The 17094-nt window shown below is 43.2% G+C and overlaps 1 protein-coding gene across 1 annotated transcript in view; it reads left to right on the forward strand.

The window, feature by feature from the left end:
* The first annotated feature begins 376 nt into the window (after positions 1 to 376).
* Positions 377 to 17094, forward strand: part of TINAGL1 (tubulointerstitial nephritis antigen like 1) — a 51336-nt gene continuing 34618 nt past the window's right edge. The window contains exons 1-2 of the mRNA XM_060784167.2: positions 377 to 541; positions 11571 to 11898. Of these exons, the coding sequence (XP_060640150.2) occupies positions 11592 to 11898 (307 nt within the window). The 5' untranslated portion in view covers positions 377 to 541; positions 11571 to 11591. The remainder of the gene's footprint in view (positions 542 to 11570; positions 11899 to 17094) is intronic.

The following is a 17094-nucleotide window of genomic DNA, read 5'->3' on the forward strand; positions in this document are numbered from 1 at the left end:
CTTTCATTCTGGAGACCCAAAGAGGCTTGTGAACCATGGATGGTTGAACCTGTGGATAAGACACCCTCATTCCATTATGGATTTCCAAATAAGGGATGCTCAGGCTGAAAGAATGGTGACAACCTCAATACTGGCCTTTCTCTCTCTCCTGATCACCCAAGCTCACTGGGAAGCCAACCTCGTCAGGAAAGAGAGACCCGACAGTTCTTTCTAGATGCCAGGCTGGCTTTCCGGAGTGTATTCTCCAAGTCCAGGTACGCAGGCCCTTTGCCTACGGAGCCGGGGGCCCTTCCGAAGCCTTCGTGGGGCCCCCTGGTGTCCTTTCCTGGCGTGGGAGGCGCCGGAGGCGGACCTGGGCGCAAGCTACATAAGGCGCTCCGGAGTGAGCGAAGCGCAAAAGGGAACCAAAGATACACAGAGGGAGGCGGAGGGAGCTGGCTTTGCTCTTCTGGGGCCCTGGAAGGAAAAGCCTGGACGGCGGGGAAGCAGTTGCACTCAGCCTGAGAGCTTTCTTCCTTCTCCTTTGGATGCTTTTTTCCAGGTGAGAGCAGAGAGAGCTCACCCGTCGAGCAGCCTCTCCATTGCGCCTTTCTTGCTTGCTTCTCTCCTTCCCGGAGTGCTGAAGTAGTTGCCCTTCTTCTCCTTCCTCTTCTCATTCTTCTTCTTCTTCTTCTTCTTCTTCTTCTTCTTCTTCTTCTTCTTCTTCTTCTTCTTCTTCTTCTTCTTCTTCTTCTTCTTCTTCTTCTTCTTCTTCTTCTTCTCCTTCTCCTTCTCCTTCTCCTTCTCCTTCTTCTCCTTCTCCTCCTCTTCCTCCTCCTCCTCCTCCTCCTCCTCCTCCTTCTTCTCCTTCTTCTTCTTCTTCCTCCTCCTCCTCGTCTTTCTCCTCGTTCCCATTCGTCTTCCCTTTCTCCTCTTTCTCTTCCTTCCCTTCTTCATCCTCCTTCCTCTTCTTCCCCTCCTTCTCCTCCTCCTCCTTCCTCTTCTTCCCCTTCTTCTTCCCCTTCACCTCCTTCCTCTCCTCCTCCTCATTCGTCTCCTTCTCCTTCTTCTTCCTCCTCTCCTCATCCATCCTCTTCTTCCCCTTCTTCTCCTCTTCCTCCTCCTACTTTTTCTTCTCCTTCTCTTCCTTCCCATTCGTCTTCTCTTTCTTCTCCTTTCTCCTCCTTCTCCTCCTTCTTCTCTTTCTCCTCTTTTTATTCCTTCCATTCCTCCTCCTTCTCCTTCCTCTTCTTCCCCTTCTTTTTCTCCTCTTCCACCTTCTTCTTCTTCTTCTTCTTCTTCTCCCCTTCCTCTTTTCTCCTCCTCCTCTTCTCCTTCTCCTTCCCATTCATCTTCTATTTCTCCCCCTTCTTCTCCTCCTTCTCATCATTCTTCTCTTTCTCCTCTTTCTCTTCCTTCCTCTTCTTCCCCTCCTTCTTCCCCTCCTCCTCCTCCTTTTTCTTCTCCTTCTCCTCCTTCCCATTCGTCTTCTCTTTCTCCTCTTTCTATTCCTTCCCTCCTTCCTCCTCCTTTCTCTTCTTCCCCTCCTTCTTCCCCTCCTCCTCCACCTCCTCCTCCTCCCTCTTCTTCCCCTTCTTCTTCTCCCCCTCTTCCTCCTCCTACTTTTTCTTCTCCTTCTCTTCCTTCCCATTCGTCTTCTCCTTCTCCTCCTTCTCCTCGTTCTTCTCTTTCTCCTCTTTTTATTCCTTCCATTCTTCCTCCTTCTCCTTCCTCTTCTTCCCCTTCTTTTTCTCCTCCTCCACTTTCTTCTTCTTCTTCTCCTCCTCCCCCTCCTCCTTCCTCTTTTCCCCCTTCGCCTCCTCCTCCTCTTCCTTTTTCTTCTCCTTCTCCTCCCCATTCGTCTTCTCTTTCTCCTCCTTCTTATCCTCCTTCTCCTTCTCCTTCTCCTCTTTCTCTTCCTTCCCTTCTTGACAGATGGTAATTTTGTCAGCGCCGATGTTTTTAAGTGCAGGCCAAGGTCTTTAGGCACTGCACCCAGTGTGCCGATCACCACTGGGACCACATTTACTGGCTGGCGCCAGAGTCTTTGCAGTTCAATCTTTAAATCCTTGTATCATGTAAGATTTTCCAGTTGCTTCTCATCTATTATTATTATTATTATTATTATTATTATTATTAGGTTCTTGTAGGTTTTTTCGGGCTATAGGGCCATGTTTTAGAGGCATTTCTCCTGACGTCTCCTCTAGAACATGGCCCTATAGCCCGAAAAAACCTACAAGAACCTAGTGATTCCAGCCATGAAAGCTTTCGACAATACATTATTATTATTATTATTATTATTATTATTATTATTATTTCCACTGAGTCCATCAGAATTCCTGTAACCTCCCACCAATAGAGCCATTACTGTGCTTCCCTTCTTCTTGGCTTCTCTGGAGTCATCTCCACTTGTCTGCCTCTCTGCTGGTGTGGCTATTTATTGTTGTTGTTGTTGTTGTTATTATTGTTGTTGTTAAAATATGTATGCCCTCTCAGCCCACCAGAATCCCCAGAACTTTCCACCAATATTGATACAAATAGGCGGCACTGTGGAAGCTTATGATATACTCCAAAAGAAACTTGTCCACACTTGGACCAAACCTAGAGTAGAATCCATTGCAGTGAAAGCTGCGTCAAGCTGATTTAATGCTACAGCATAGATACACCCTTAGAGTTGGAAGGGACCCTCCCTACAAGGCCATCCAGTCCAGCCCCATTCTGGTTTCCATCTGTTTGTGATGAAAATGATCTTTTGGGCATGGATAGAGCATCTTGTTAGTCATACAATGAGAGCAGTGAAGTGGTGGTTTGCATACAGAGTGATTTTTTAACAGATCACAAAGAGAAGACCCCCCCCCCCCCTTGAAAGAGAAAGGGGCACAAATGTGTTTGCTATTTGGATACGCCCTTAATTGGATTCCTAATGGTTTTACTACAGGTGTAACGGCGCTCCATGCAGTCATGTTGGCCACATGACCTTGGAGGTGTCTACGGACAACGCCGGCTCTTCGGCTTAGAAATGGAGATGAGCACCACACCCCAGAATCAGACATGACTGTCAGGGGACAACCTTTACCTTTACCTATCCAACTGAAGGCAGCATAGAAAGAGTAATGCATGTTGGGGTTTTTATACATGCAATGACACATTAAAGCACATACAGAATAGCATGTATTCTGTATGTGCTTTACTCACTATACATCATACAATGGGATGCCATCCGTGTACTTTGACATTGCCCTATGTTATTGCTGTGTGCCTTCAAGCCATTTCCAATTTACAGCAATACTATAGTGATGTGTTGTCAAACGCTTTCATGCCTGGAATCACTGGGTTGCTGTGAGTTTTCCAGGCTGTATAGCCGTGCTTCAGAGGCATTGTCTCCTGATGTTTCGCCCACATCTATGGCAGGTATCCTCAGAGGTTGTGAGGTATGTTGGAAACTAGGCATGTGGGTTTATATATCTGTGGATGTCCAGGGTGGGAGAATGAACTCTTGTCTGTTTGAGGCAAGTGTGAATGTTGCAACTGGCCACCTTTTTTTTTATTGAGAAACTGCAAGTCACTTCTGGTGTGAGAGAATTGGCCGTCTGCAAGGACGTTGCCCAGGGGACGCCTGGATGATTTGATGTTTTATCATCCTTGTGGGAGGCTTCTCTCATGTCTCTGCATGGGGAGCTGGAGCTGACAGTGGGAGCTCATCCGCGCTCTCCCCAGATTCGAACCTGCGACCTGTCGGTCTTCAGTCCTGTCGGCACAGGGGTTTAACCCACTGCGCCACCAGGGGCTCCATATTGGCCACCTTGATTAGCATTGAATGGGCTTGCAGCTTCAAAGCTCCGTTTACGAACCCACACGCTCCCTCCCATCATCTGGAGAGGCCCTGCTCACGATCCCACTTGCGTCACAGGTGCGTTTGGTGGGGACGAGGGATAGGGCCTTCTCTGTAGTGGCCCCCCGACTCTGGAACTCTCTCCCTAAGGACATCAGACAGGCCCCAAAGTTGGCTATCTTTAGGAAGAGCCTGAAGACCTGGCTGTTCCAGTGTGCCTTCCCAGAATAGGAAGCTCCTGGCTTCAAGTCCCAAACGCACTTTGTTAGAGATTCAGGATTATCTGCACATTGCACCTACCGCCAAATACCTCTATATATTACCTGTCAGGTTCAGCACTTTTAATTTTTGTCCATTACATTTGGCCCGGCCCCTAGGTTTTAATTGCATCACGGTGTCCTTGTTTTACTGTTTTATTGTTTTGCTTGATGTTTTATTATTTGCTTATGAGTTTTACTGTGTATTGTATGTTGTTGTTGTTGGCGGCCTCGGCCTTTGTAAGCCGCATCGAGTCCTTCGGGAGATTTTGCGGGGTATAAATAAAGTTAATAATAATAATAATAATAATAATAATAATAATAATAATAATAAAGTCCGGCTGCTTCCTGCCTGGGAGAATCCTTTGTTATCTGACCCTAATTGTTTCTTATCTGCAATTCCTCTGTTTTCTGAGAGTTGTTCTTTAGTTACTGTCCTGATTTTAGAGTTTTTTAATACTGGTAGTCAGATTTTGTTCATTTTCATGGTTTCCTCCTTTCTGTTGAAATTATCTACATGTTTGTGTATTCCAATGGCTTCTCTATGTAAGCATCCAGAGATATATAAGCCTAGTTTCCAACATACCTCATAACTTCTCAGGACGCCTGCCATAGATGTGGGCAAAATGTCAGGAGAGAATGCTTCCGGGACATGGCGATACAGCCCGAAAAACTCACAGTAACTCAATAATATAGTGAACTGTTCATATATTTTTCTATGGCTGAGATTGTGTGATTCACTCAATGTGTATTCATGGTTGATTGGAGATTCAAACTTTGATTCCCTGAAGTCTTAGTCCAAAAATCACATAAGTTTACCGTTCTGGTTCTCCATATATATTGATGACCTTATATACATCAACCATAATGGAGCCCCCAGTGGCGCCATGTGCCAGCAGGACTGAAGACCGACAGGTCGCAGGTTTGAATCTGGGGAGAGGCAGATGAGCTCCCTCTATCAGCTCCAGCTCCTCATGCGGGGACATGAGAGAAGCCTCCCACAAGGATGATAAAACATCAAATCATCCGGGTGTCCCCTGGGCAACATCCTTGCAGACGGCCAATTCTCTCACACCAGGAGCGACTTGCAGTTTCTCAAGTCGCTCCTGATATGACAAAAAAAACAAACAAACAACCCAACAATAATAAACAAGGAACAGAAGCTTATTCTCTGGGAAATGAATGTGTGTTTGGGGCTACATGTGGCTTAATGTTTTGTTTTTCCAACCACTTTCTTGCTTGGTGAACATTTAGTGTAGTAATAGTTATCGACTGAAGAGATCCTGGTAATGTTTTGATGGCTATAAGCCCAGTTTTAGGGCTCTTTATCTGCAATTGCATTGAAATAAAGGTGCACCATGGGAGGGGAAATAGTTATATTTAACTATGTCTGTTAAATTTAGAACCCACTACTAATGTTTGTGTTCCGGGTGGCAACCAGAGTGTGGATTCCACCCATTCACACTTAAATGATCCACCAGAATATTATATATATATATATATATATATATATATATTGCAATCTCCTCTTGCCAAACTACGCTTGACCCAAAGGTCATTCTGCGTTATCTTCCTTTCCAACTGCTTTTCCATTTGAAACACATCCAGTTTTGGATTGGAACACACACGCTGCAGTTCAAAAGGGAATAGTTTGCACACCTAACAGGCACGTAATACAAACAACACCAGTTTTCCATGGTTTCCCAAAAAATGTGGATACGCCTCCACTTTGGATTGATGTGCTACGTGGTGTGTGTTTCCATGGACTTTATTGTCTATGGGTCAGAAGGTGACATTACATCACTACAAAGGTCAGTTTCCTTTGCTACTTTTGGGAATGGCACAACAGAAGGACATGGGGAGGGAGAAGGGCCCAAATTCCTTGCCTGCCTTTTTGACCCGTAGCCATATCCTCCTGAGATTCCTGCTGCTCCCGTTGCCAGGAATGCAAGATGCATTGCATCGCTGAGGCCTGAGATCACAGAAGGCGTTTTAGCTCCAGGTGGCATGAACATGGAGGAGGTGCCAGCGATCGTCCTTAAATATTGGCAGGGAAGCTGCCTCTTTCCAAGGACCAGTTGGCACAGCAACTGGGTCTACACTGATCATATAGTGCAAATTCCACTATGTGACACAATTTTTGTTCCTGGGTTATAAATGTCATATTCTAATTGGTTCTATCATAAAAACATGGGAAAAGTTTATTAAACTCCAAAAATCTGGTTTTGAGTCCCCTCAGGGAGATAGGATAAGTTATAAATAAAGTATTATTATCATCATTATTAGTAGTATTAAAATGGCATATTTTTATTAAGGAAAATTACAAACTTTTGAATTTCAAGTAATAGAAGGATAAAAACAAAAACAAAGTTTCTAGAGTAGAACAACTACTTTCAAAGTAAGCACCACACAATTAAACAGGAAATAACACTTTCAAAGTATTGTTGAAGGCTTTCATGGCTGGAATCACTGGGTTGTTGTAGGTTTTTTCAGGCTATATGGCCATGGTCTAGAGGCATTCTCTCCTGACGTTTTGCCTGCATCTATGGCAAGCATCCTCAGAGGTAGTGAGGTCTGTTGGAACTAGGAAAGGGGGTTTATATATCTGTGGAATGACCAGGGTGAGACAAAGGACTCTTGTCTGCTGGAGCTAGGTGTGAATGTTTCAACTGACCACCTTGATTAGCATATAATGGCCTGACAGTGCCTGGAGCAAACTTTTGTTGAGAGGTGATTAGACGTTCTTGTTTGTTTCATCTCTTCAGAATGCTCTTTAATTGTAGGTGAACTATCAATCCCAGCAACTACAACTCCCAAATGTCAAGGTCTATTTTTCCCAAACTCCACTAGTGTTCACATTTGGGCATATTGAGTATTTGTGCTAAGCTTGGTCCAGATCCATCATTGTTTGACTCCACAGTGCCTGCTAGATGTAGGTGAACTACATCTCCAAAACTCAAGGTCAATGTCCACCAAACCCTTCCAGTATTTTCTGTGGTTACGGGAGTTCTGTGTCCAAGTTTGGTTCAATGACATCATTGGTGGAGTTTAGAATGCTCTTTGAATGCCTGAATTCCTAAAGCAGTGTTTTTCAAGCTAGATGTAGGTGAACTACATCTCCAAAACTCAAGGTCAATGCCCACCAAACCCTTCCAGTATTTTCTGTGATTACGAGAGTTCTGTGTCCAAGTTTGGTTCAATTTCATCATTGCTGGAGTTTAGAATGCTCTTTGATTGTAGGTGAACTATAAATCCCAGCAATTACAACTCACAAATGACAAATCAATGCCTCCTCCCCCAGTCAAATTTGGGTGTATCAGGTATTTGTGCCAAATTTGGTCCAGTGAATGAAAATACATCCTGCATATAAGATATTTACATTACGATTCATAACAGTAGCAAATTACAATTATGAAGTACCAGTGAAAATAATATTATGGTTGGGGGTCACCCCAACATGAGGAACTGTATTGAGGGGTCACAACATTAGGAAGGTTGAGAACCACTGTCTTAAAGGGAAAGATTCACATGCTTGGACTTTGCCTTCAGATCCTCATTTCCTTTCTGGTAAGAAGAGGATTCTTGTCCAGGGTACATCTACTTTGTAAACTTAATCCAAATTGGTACTTTATTAACTTCCATGGGGCAATGCTATGAAATCTTGGGAATTTTAATGTAGTGAGGCATTTCACCTTCCCAGCCAAAGAGGATCTCATAGCACTGCAACCAGACAAGCAAAGTGACATCAAACTGCATTAATTCTACAGTGTAGGTGCACCCCAGGTTTCTTCTTGAAACATCAACCTACAGTTTTAGCTATTTTATTTTTCCCACAAGAAAGTCTTTCAAAACCATGCACTTTTCAAAGGCAATTCACAACACAGCACTCATTCTGTACAAAATTCACATGCGGTTTGTTTTGTGCAGAAAACTACATTTTCGGCACAGGGCACTGGGTTTTCTGTGCAGAACACAGAAATAGTATTCTTAAACATAAACTATTGTTCCTTGTGCAGTAAATGTTGCCATCTATCTATCTATCTATCTATCTATCTATCTATCTATCTATCTATCTATCTAAATGCTCTGTGCATAATGAGTACCTTAAAAACAAAAGAACCAATGAACGAAATCACACCAAATTTGGCAACAAAACATCTCACTACACAAGGAGTGACCATCACTCAAAAAATTATGATTTTGTCATTTGGGAGTTGTAGTTGCTGGGATTTATAGTTCATCTATAATCAAAGAGCTTTCTGAATTCCACCAATGATGGAATTGAACTAAACCTGGCACACAGGCCTCCCATGACCAACAAAAAATAATAGCAGTGTTTGGTGGGCATTGAGTTTGGGGGTTGTAGTTCACCTACACCCAGAGAGCACTGTGGACTCAAACAATGATGGCCCTGGACCAAACTTGACACAAATATTCCATATGCCCAAATATGAACACAGATGGAGTTTGGGGGAAATAGACCTTGACATTTGGGATTTGTAGTCACTGGGATTTATAGTTAACCTACAATCAAAGACCATTCTGAATGATCCCCACGAATGACAGAACTGGGGCAAACTTCCTATACAGAACCCCCATGACCAACAGAAAATACTCAAGGCCATACAGTCCAACTCCCTTCACCAGGGCAAGAAAACATAATCAAAGCCCTCCTGACAGAGAGCCATCGAGCCATAGATATAGATATATATGGTTCACACACAGAGAGATAAAGTATTATAGATTTGAAAGGGACTGCTAAAGACGGACAATTATATGTTACATGTTCCAGAGTAGGCAAACCAGACAATCTCTACATCAACACTGTCAAAGAAACATCACATAATACTGTTTACTCACAAGCATAAAGACATTACATATATTAGAAACCAGCACTTTCTAATTACTTTATTTCACATATCACCAGACAGGGCCACAGCAACGCGTGGCAGGGGACCGCTAGTTCCATATAACAGGACATATTTCATACAGAATTAACTCCCAATTAATGGCCAAGGGTGGAGAGGAACTGTGGTCTCCAAAGAAGAACACAAGTATTGCTATGGGAAGATTATTGGGCATAATAACCATGACAAGAGGAATCAGGATAATAATAATAATAATAATAATAATAATAATAATAAGAATTTGTGTCAGGAACGACTTGAGAAACTGCAGATCGCTCCTGGTGTGAGAGAATTGGCAGTCTGCAAGGACGTTGCCCAGGGGATGCCCAGATGTTTTTGATGTTTTACCATCCTTTTGGGGAGGCTTCTCTTATGTCCCTGCATGGGGAGCTGGAGCTGTCAGAGGGAGCTCATCTGCGCTCTCCCCGGATTTGAACCTGCAACCTGTCGGTCTTCAGTCCTTCCAGCACCGGGGGCTCCATAATAATAATAATGATTATGCTTTCCCTGGGCTACCTTAAGGCATTCAATGTCCTTTAGCTCAACTCGCCTCGCAGGGTGGTGGCTAACTATTCTATCCTCAGCTCCTTAGAGGAAGTGCGGTAAGACGTGTATGTTATATAAATAGACCTGGAATTGCATGTCACATTCTGTCAAAACAGAACAGATTGTGTGAACTGGTTGTGCGATGATGACCTGTTCCTTCTGTCTCTTTCATTTTGACAGTCTGCTTTCAGTCTGGGAGCGAGGTCAAGGCTGCTGGTTCCCTGTTTTTCTTTCTGTTTCCATTCCAAGGGCGGCATAAACAGGAAAATGTCCTGAATTACATAGTTGGCAGCTCTTTGCAGGCTCTTTGCAGGCTAGGGAAGTCTGGGCTTGGAGAGAACATGATGCGGACAGATATATATCTCTGTTTTGGCGGGTGCGAGGAGAGATTTCTGGGTCAGCCGAACATGAAATAACCACCTGTGCTTGAAATCAGTTCTCCATCACGGAAACATGTAATGTGATGTTCAGATCCATGAGATTACTGAAGAGTCCTCCTTGCTATCCACGTTGATAGAAAAGGTTCAAAATCGCATGCTTGAGACTTGGCAAAGCTACCAAAAAAATTTTCATTGAGATTTTTTCAAAATTTCTCATGTCCACCCTGAAATATTTCTCCAACTGAAAATTCTGTTCAGCTGTTCTTGGTCAGAGTTTGGGAAATAATAATAATAATAATAATAATAATAATAATAATAATAATAAACGCATCACACTTCTCTGGGACTTCTGAATTCAGATTGAGGGGTTTTGGAGCACAATACTCCTGACCTCACAATCACAGGAAAAAAAGGTATGAATTGTCAATTTTGCAATCCCAAGTGACAGCAGAATTGACGAGAAGCAACTGGAAAAGCTTACATGATACGAGGATTTAAATATCTTACTGCAAAGACTCTGGCTCAAGCCAGTCAAGGTGGTCCCAGTGGTGATTGGCATACTGGGTGCAGTGCCTAAAGACCTTGGCCTGCACTTAAAAACAATTGCCGCTGACAAAATTACCACCTGTCAGCTGCAAAAGGCCACCCTACTCGCATCTGCACTCATTATTCACCGATACATCACACAGTCCTAGACACTTGGGAAGTGTCTGACATGTGATCAAATACAAAAGCCAGCATAGTGATTGTGTTTGCTGTGTACTAATCTTGTTATGTATCAAATAAAAACAACAACAACAACAATAGTTATAATAGGATTTAAAGATCGAACTGCAAAGATTTTGGCACAAGCCAGTAAAGGTGATTCCAGTGGTGTTTGGCACACTGGGTGCAGTGCCTAAAGACCTTGGCCTGCACTTAAACACAATTGGCACTGACAAAATTACCATCTGTCAGGTAATTGCACATATCTGCACACATTATTCATCAATACATCACACAGTCCTAGACACTTGGGAAGTGTGTGACGTGTGATCGAATACAAAAGCCAGCATAGTGATCTTGTTTACTGTGTACTTATCTTGTTATGCATCTAACAACAACAACAACAACTGCAATTCCCAGGCTGGGTAATTATAGGAGCTCTGATCGAAAAGGAAATGTTTCCAAGTTCAGTTTCGGCTATCCAGTGAGATTCCACCCTACAGTTCTGCATTTTCCCACCCCTTTCTAGAATATGTACAACAACAACAACAACAATAATTTTTATTGATTAGCAGTTGGCCTTATCAAAAACAGACAGTGCAAGCACAACATACAACATACGTCTGGTCCTGTTAAAATAGAATACAAATATATAGAATATGTATATTTCAGAAGGGATTGCATTCTGCAGTTTTAATCATTTTTTTTTTGCTCTTGTTGGAACCTGTAGATTTCAAAAAATTGAAAGATCAGGTGAAAAGATGTCCCACTCTGTGATTATGATCTCCATATTATTTTGGTTCTTCTCCAGGATTTGCAGATTTCAGAAAACTGAAAGATTGGGTCAAGCAGGTTTCCATTCTTCCCCCTCCCTTGTTCTCCAGAACCTGTGGATTTCAGAGGCTAGGACAAAAGATTTCCCAGTCTGTGATTCTGATCTCTCTGTTTTCTTGTTCTTCTGCAGAACCTGCAGCTTCCAGAAGGTATGATGAAGGCATTTTGGGCTCTGGTGGCTGTCCTGCTGTTGCCCAATGAGGCCCTGGCAGCCCGGGCGCTTCGTACACGGAGGGAGCTGGCCCCAGGGCTGCATGAACAGGGGATCCGGGACGCAGGGGGCTCCTACTGCCAGCGCCATGATGCCTGCTGCAGCGGAAGGGATGACGAATGCACAGTGCCTTACCTTGACACCATTTGCTACTGTGATCTCTTCTGCAACCGCACTGTGTCTGACTGTTGCCCGGACTTCTGGGAGTACTGTTTGGGAATTGAGCCCCCTTTATCTGTGCAGAAAGGTAGGTTACAATTAGAACTTTTATCTGACTGGAGCATATGGACAATTTTAAATGGAGCTAGAGTTGACTCTGAAGTTGGGAATAGTTCATGGGATGGGATTGATTTCTTGTTTGAGGAGCGTTGGGTGGGGTGAATAATACATTCCTAGGGTGCATCTGCACTGTAGAAATAAGTAGTTGATACCACTTTATCTGCCATGACTAAATGCTATGGAAAGTGGGGTTTTTTTTAGTGTCAGGAGTGACTTGAGAAACTGCAAGTTGCTTCTAGTGTGAGAGAATTGGCCATCTGCAAGGAAGTTGCCCAAGTGATGCCCGGATGTTTGATGTTTTACTATCCTTGTGGGAGTCTCTCTCATATCACTGCATGGGGAGCTGGAGCTGACAGAGGGAGCTCAATCCACTTTCCCCGGATTCAAACTTTTTGAACCAGCAGTCCTGCCAACACACTGGGGGATCCATGGAAATTGGTGAGGTACCAGCACTCTTTGGCTTAGACGGCTATGGACCTTGTAAAACTACAATTCCCAGCATGCCTCTGTTTTAACTCATGGCAGTGAAAGTGGTGTCAAACTGCAATTATTCTTGGTTATTGTAGGTTTTTTCGGGCTATATGGCCATGTTCTAGAGGCCTTTTCTCCTGGCGTTTCGCCTGCATCTATGGCAAGCATCCTCAGAGGTAGTGATCTCTGAGATGCTTGCATCTATGGCAAGCATCCTCACTACCTCTGAGGATGCTTGCCATAGATGCAGGCAAAACGTCAGGAGAGAATGCCTCTAGAACATGGCTATATAGCCTGAAAAATGTAGCGTTGAATAAATTTGTTGCGCAGTAGCAATGTCCAGCATGACCAAAAAAACCCAATGCCAAAGACACAGACCAGTCAGAAGAAATAAACAGTAGAACTTTACTCTTGGTTGCAGAGTTGAAAATAAAACTTTGGTACACTTACAAAAGTTTGGTACACTTACATTGTCTCTGTAAGTAATACAGAACAAATGTTCTGTGTTATAAATTATAGAGTATAACAAAAATACATAGTTACTTCACCATTGCATAAGCTTCTTGCATCTGCTCTCTAGCAAGTCAAACAGCCAACTGCTAAACGTTTGCAAAAGCCTCAAACTGTTACATTCAAGAGGCGTGGCCCAGCCTTGCTTAGCTGAGCTAGTATTACAGCTGCAGTTAATCATCAACACTTTGCAAGGATTTTCTGCAAGGCTTTCTTTAACACACACACTGGACTTATAGCAATATACCGTAATAAAAAAGCCTACAACAACCCAGTGATTCCAGCCATGAAAGCCTTCACCAATACATTGCAATTATTCTACAATGTAGATGCATCCTTAGAGTCAGAAGGGACTCCCAACAGCCATCTAGTCCAATCCCTACTATGTCATAATATACAATTACAGCACTCTTGAAAGATGGCTATCCAGTCTCTCCAATGAGGTGTAGTGGTTTGAGTGTTGGACTATGACTCTGAGATCGAGGTTTAATTCCCCACTTGGCCGTGAAAATCCACTGAGTAACCTAACGCAAGTCACACACTCAGAAAACCTTGTAATAGGCTTGCCATAAGTCAGAAGTGGCTTGAAGTCACAGTGCAATGAAAGAAGGAAAGTCCATCACCTTCCAAGGTAGTTCATTCCCCTGTTGGGCAGTTGTTACAATCAAGAAGTTCTTCCTAATGTTTAGGTGGAATCTCTTCTCTTCAAACTGTAATGACTTATCCTTATGGATTCCATAAAGTTAATTCTGGTTCTGATAAAACCCCATTAAAGCTGAGGCTGGATTTATTACTTAACTAGCCGTCCCCTGCCATGCGTTGCTGTGGCCCAGTCTGGTGATCTAGAAAATAAAGTAATGAGAAAGTGTTGGTTTCTAAAATATGTAATTCTATGCTTGTGTTGATGTAGAGATTGGTTGGCCTACTCTAGAATATGCAACATAGATTTGTCCTTCTTTAGGGGTCCCTTTCAAAACTATGATACTATATCTGTTTGGGTGTGAATCATATATATCTATCTATATCTATGGCTGGATGGCTGTTTGTCAGGAGGGCTTTGATTATGTTTTCTTGCCTTGGTGAAGGGAGTTGGACAGGATGGCCTTAAGTATTTTCTGTTGCCAATGGGGGTTCTGTGTGGGAAGTTTGCCTCAATTCTGTTGTTCGTAAGGTTCAGAAGGCTCTTTGATTGTAGGTGAACTATAAATCCCAGTAACTACAACTCCCAAATGTCAAAGTCTATTTCCCCCAAACTCCACCTGTGTTCATATTTGGGCATATGGAATATTTGTGCCAAGTTTGGTCCAGATCCATCATTGTTTGAGTCCACCATTGTTTGAGCTCTCTGGATGTAGGTGAACTACAAATCACAAACTCAAGGTCAATGCCCACCAAACCCTTCTAGTGTTTTCTGTTGGTCATGGGAGTCCTGTATGCCACGCTTGGTCCAATTTCATCATTGGTGGAGTTCAGAATGCTCTTTGATTATAGGTGAACTATAAATCCCAACAACTACAACTTCCAAATGACAAAATCATTTTTTTGGAGTGATGGTCAATCCTTGGGCTTGTAGTTGTCTTGTGGCCAAATTTGATGTCAATTCATCTAGTGTTTTTTGAGTTATGTTAATCCCACAAATGAACATTACATTTTTATTTATATAGATATATTGAGTGGTCAACATCCTACATCTGGAATCCATCTGCAAGGATCATTATAAGAAGGATTTTGCATGTTCCTTCTATAAATTAAAACTGTCCCAACAATTTAAGAGTGCAAGGGTGTAGTAGTGTATTGTCGAAGGCTTTCACGGCCAGAATCCCTGGGTTGTTGTGAGTTTTCTGGGCTGTATAACAACAACTTTATTTTTATACCCCGTCAGCCATTTCCTCTAGGGGACTCGGAGTGGCTTACAAGGGACAAGCCCAACAATTACAATTAAAACACAGAAATAAAACACTTACCAATTAAAAACATCTGATAAAAGCAATAAAACACAATTATAAACAACATAAGAGCAATATGGCTGAGAAAAAAGAACATAGCTGAGGTACAATTCAATGCGTGCAATACATTTTACAGAAGTGAAAAAAAGTCCAACAAACTAGTAGATTGGGTGGGAAATACGGTCATAAAACATGTTGAGGTAGACCATATGAGGGCTGGAGTAAAGTGCAGAACTCAATAGGGACAGGGAAATTACTGGTGAGCTGCTTAATCGAAAGCACACTGGAACATCCAGGTTTTTAGTTGACTCCCAAAGGAGGACAAAGTGGGAGCCTGTCTGATCTCCCTGGGGAGGGAATTCCAGAGCCAAGGGGCTACCACCGAGAAGGCTCTCCCCCTCGTCCCCACCAACCATGCTTGAGATGGTGGGAGGAGAGAGAGCAGTGCCTCCCCAGATGATCTCAAGGTACGCACCAGTTCATAGGGGAAGAGGCAATCACGGAAACGAGGAAAATTGTTATAATAATATAAAACAAATTTTCCTAGTTTCCAACAGACCTCACAACCTTTGAGGAGGCCTGCCATAGATGCAGGTGAAACATCAGGAGAGAATGCTTCTGGAATTTGGCCATTTTTCTGTCGTGCACTGGGCCTGTAAAAACTGTCCTTTGAATAGGACATGCACTTTGTGCCCAGCGGGAAGCCAGGGCGCCTCTAAAGAGAGGCCCTCAAGGATTTTCCTGTACAATAGTCTTAGAGGCTTGAAAGGTTTAACAAAGTCCTTTATTATTGAACAAATTAAACAAATACTTCCCAGATCTTCAATGAGTTAAATAAATGCTTCTTAACTTGCCTACAATGGACAGACACCTTGCTTGGATAACTATTTCTTTCTTTAACAAGGAAAACCCTTTTTTTAACCTCTCCCAGGCTGTCTACTTTACTAAGCTTTGCTGATGTGGGTTGTACTACCGGATCCAAACTGCTTCTTGGGCACCAAGTAGACCTACCAGTCAAGGCTTGTAGATTCTCCAGCTGGAGTTCTTTGGGTCTGTAAAGCTGTTTTCCCACGGATGCTGTAAGGCTGAGAGGCTATAACCTCCCAGCCAAAGCTTTGGGACTTTCCCCCCGGAAATTCCTAAGAAATGAAGCTTTTCTGCAGGTGAAGCTGGTCCACGTCCTATAGCTTACTTTGCTTCTGTAAGACTGAACTAAAAATGGCTCCCCTCCTCCCCAGATCCCTGGGGAAAGGGGCAGAACCAAACACAACAATGATAGACAGGTGGCTAGCCCTATAACTGCAAACCAAGGGAAGTCACCTTTTTGCAAAACCCCTGAAACCTTGGAATGCATTCAAACATTAAATAGAAAGAAAATGAAGTTGGAGCTCCTGGTACAGCCGTACCAGCACAGCCATACAGCCCAGAAAACTCACAACAACCCAGTGTAGTAGTGGTTTGAGTGTTGGGCCATGACTCTAAAAACCAGGGTTTGAATCTCTCTTCTTAGCCATTGAAACCCCCTTGGGCAAATCATACCCTCTCAGCCTTAGAGGAAGTTAATGGGAAATCCTCTGTGAACAAATCTTGCCTTGTGAGAGTGTCACCATGAGTCAAAGTTGTAGCAATATTAGTTGAATGAGCATCTTGCTTATGGCACATGTTGGTGGTCATCTTCTGGATCCCTGAACCTGTTTGTAACATTTTTATACAGATGTGCCTTTGGTCCAAACAGAGTCCTCCAACTGTGCATATTTTTGCTTCTGCAGCAGCTGGTGATTCTTCTTGACTCCTTCCAAGAAAGCCGTGACTTTCTTTTTTTGGACACAATGGCCGCCTTTCTTTTGGGTCTGCCATAGGAAGGGCGGGGGAGATGCCTTCAGATTTTCCCAGCACTGGCTTGTCTCTGCCTTGATGGATTCATAAGAGGATGGAGTTGGAATATTCCTTGGGGGGACAAAATCTTTGCCATTGTGCTTACTTCCTGCCTTAATAGTTTCCTTTGACAATGAGAAGAAACCACACTAGCTTGAGAATCTGTTAGAATCAGCATATTTTGGAGATGCACAAGCTATTGCAAAAAAATACACTTTAGACAAGCTCAGGTGAGGGTCTAGATCCAGGGAAATCATGCTACTCCTCTCTTCTGCCTTGGTTAGACCACATCTGGAATTCTGTGTCCAATTCTGGGCACCACAATTGAAGGGAGATGTTGACAAGCTGGAATGTGTCCAGAG

Source organism: Anolis sagrei, chromosome X, assembly GCF_037176765.1.
Source record: "Anolis sagrei isolate rAnoSag1 chromosome X, rAnoSag1.mat, whole genome shotgun sequence".
Classification (NCBI taxonomy): Eukaryota; Metazoa; Chordata; class Lepidosauria; order Squamata; family Dactyloidae; genus Anolis; species Anolis sagrei.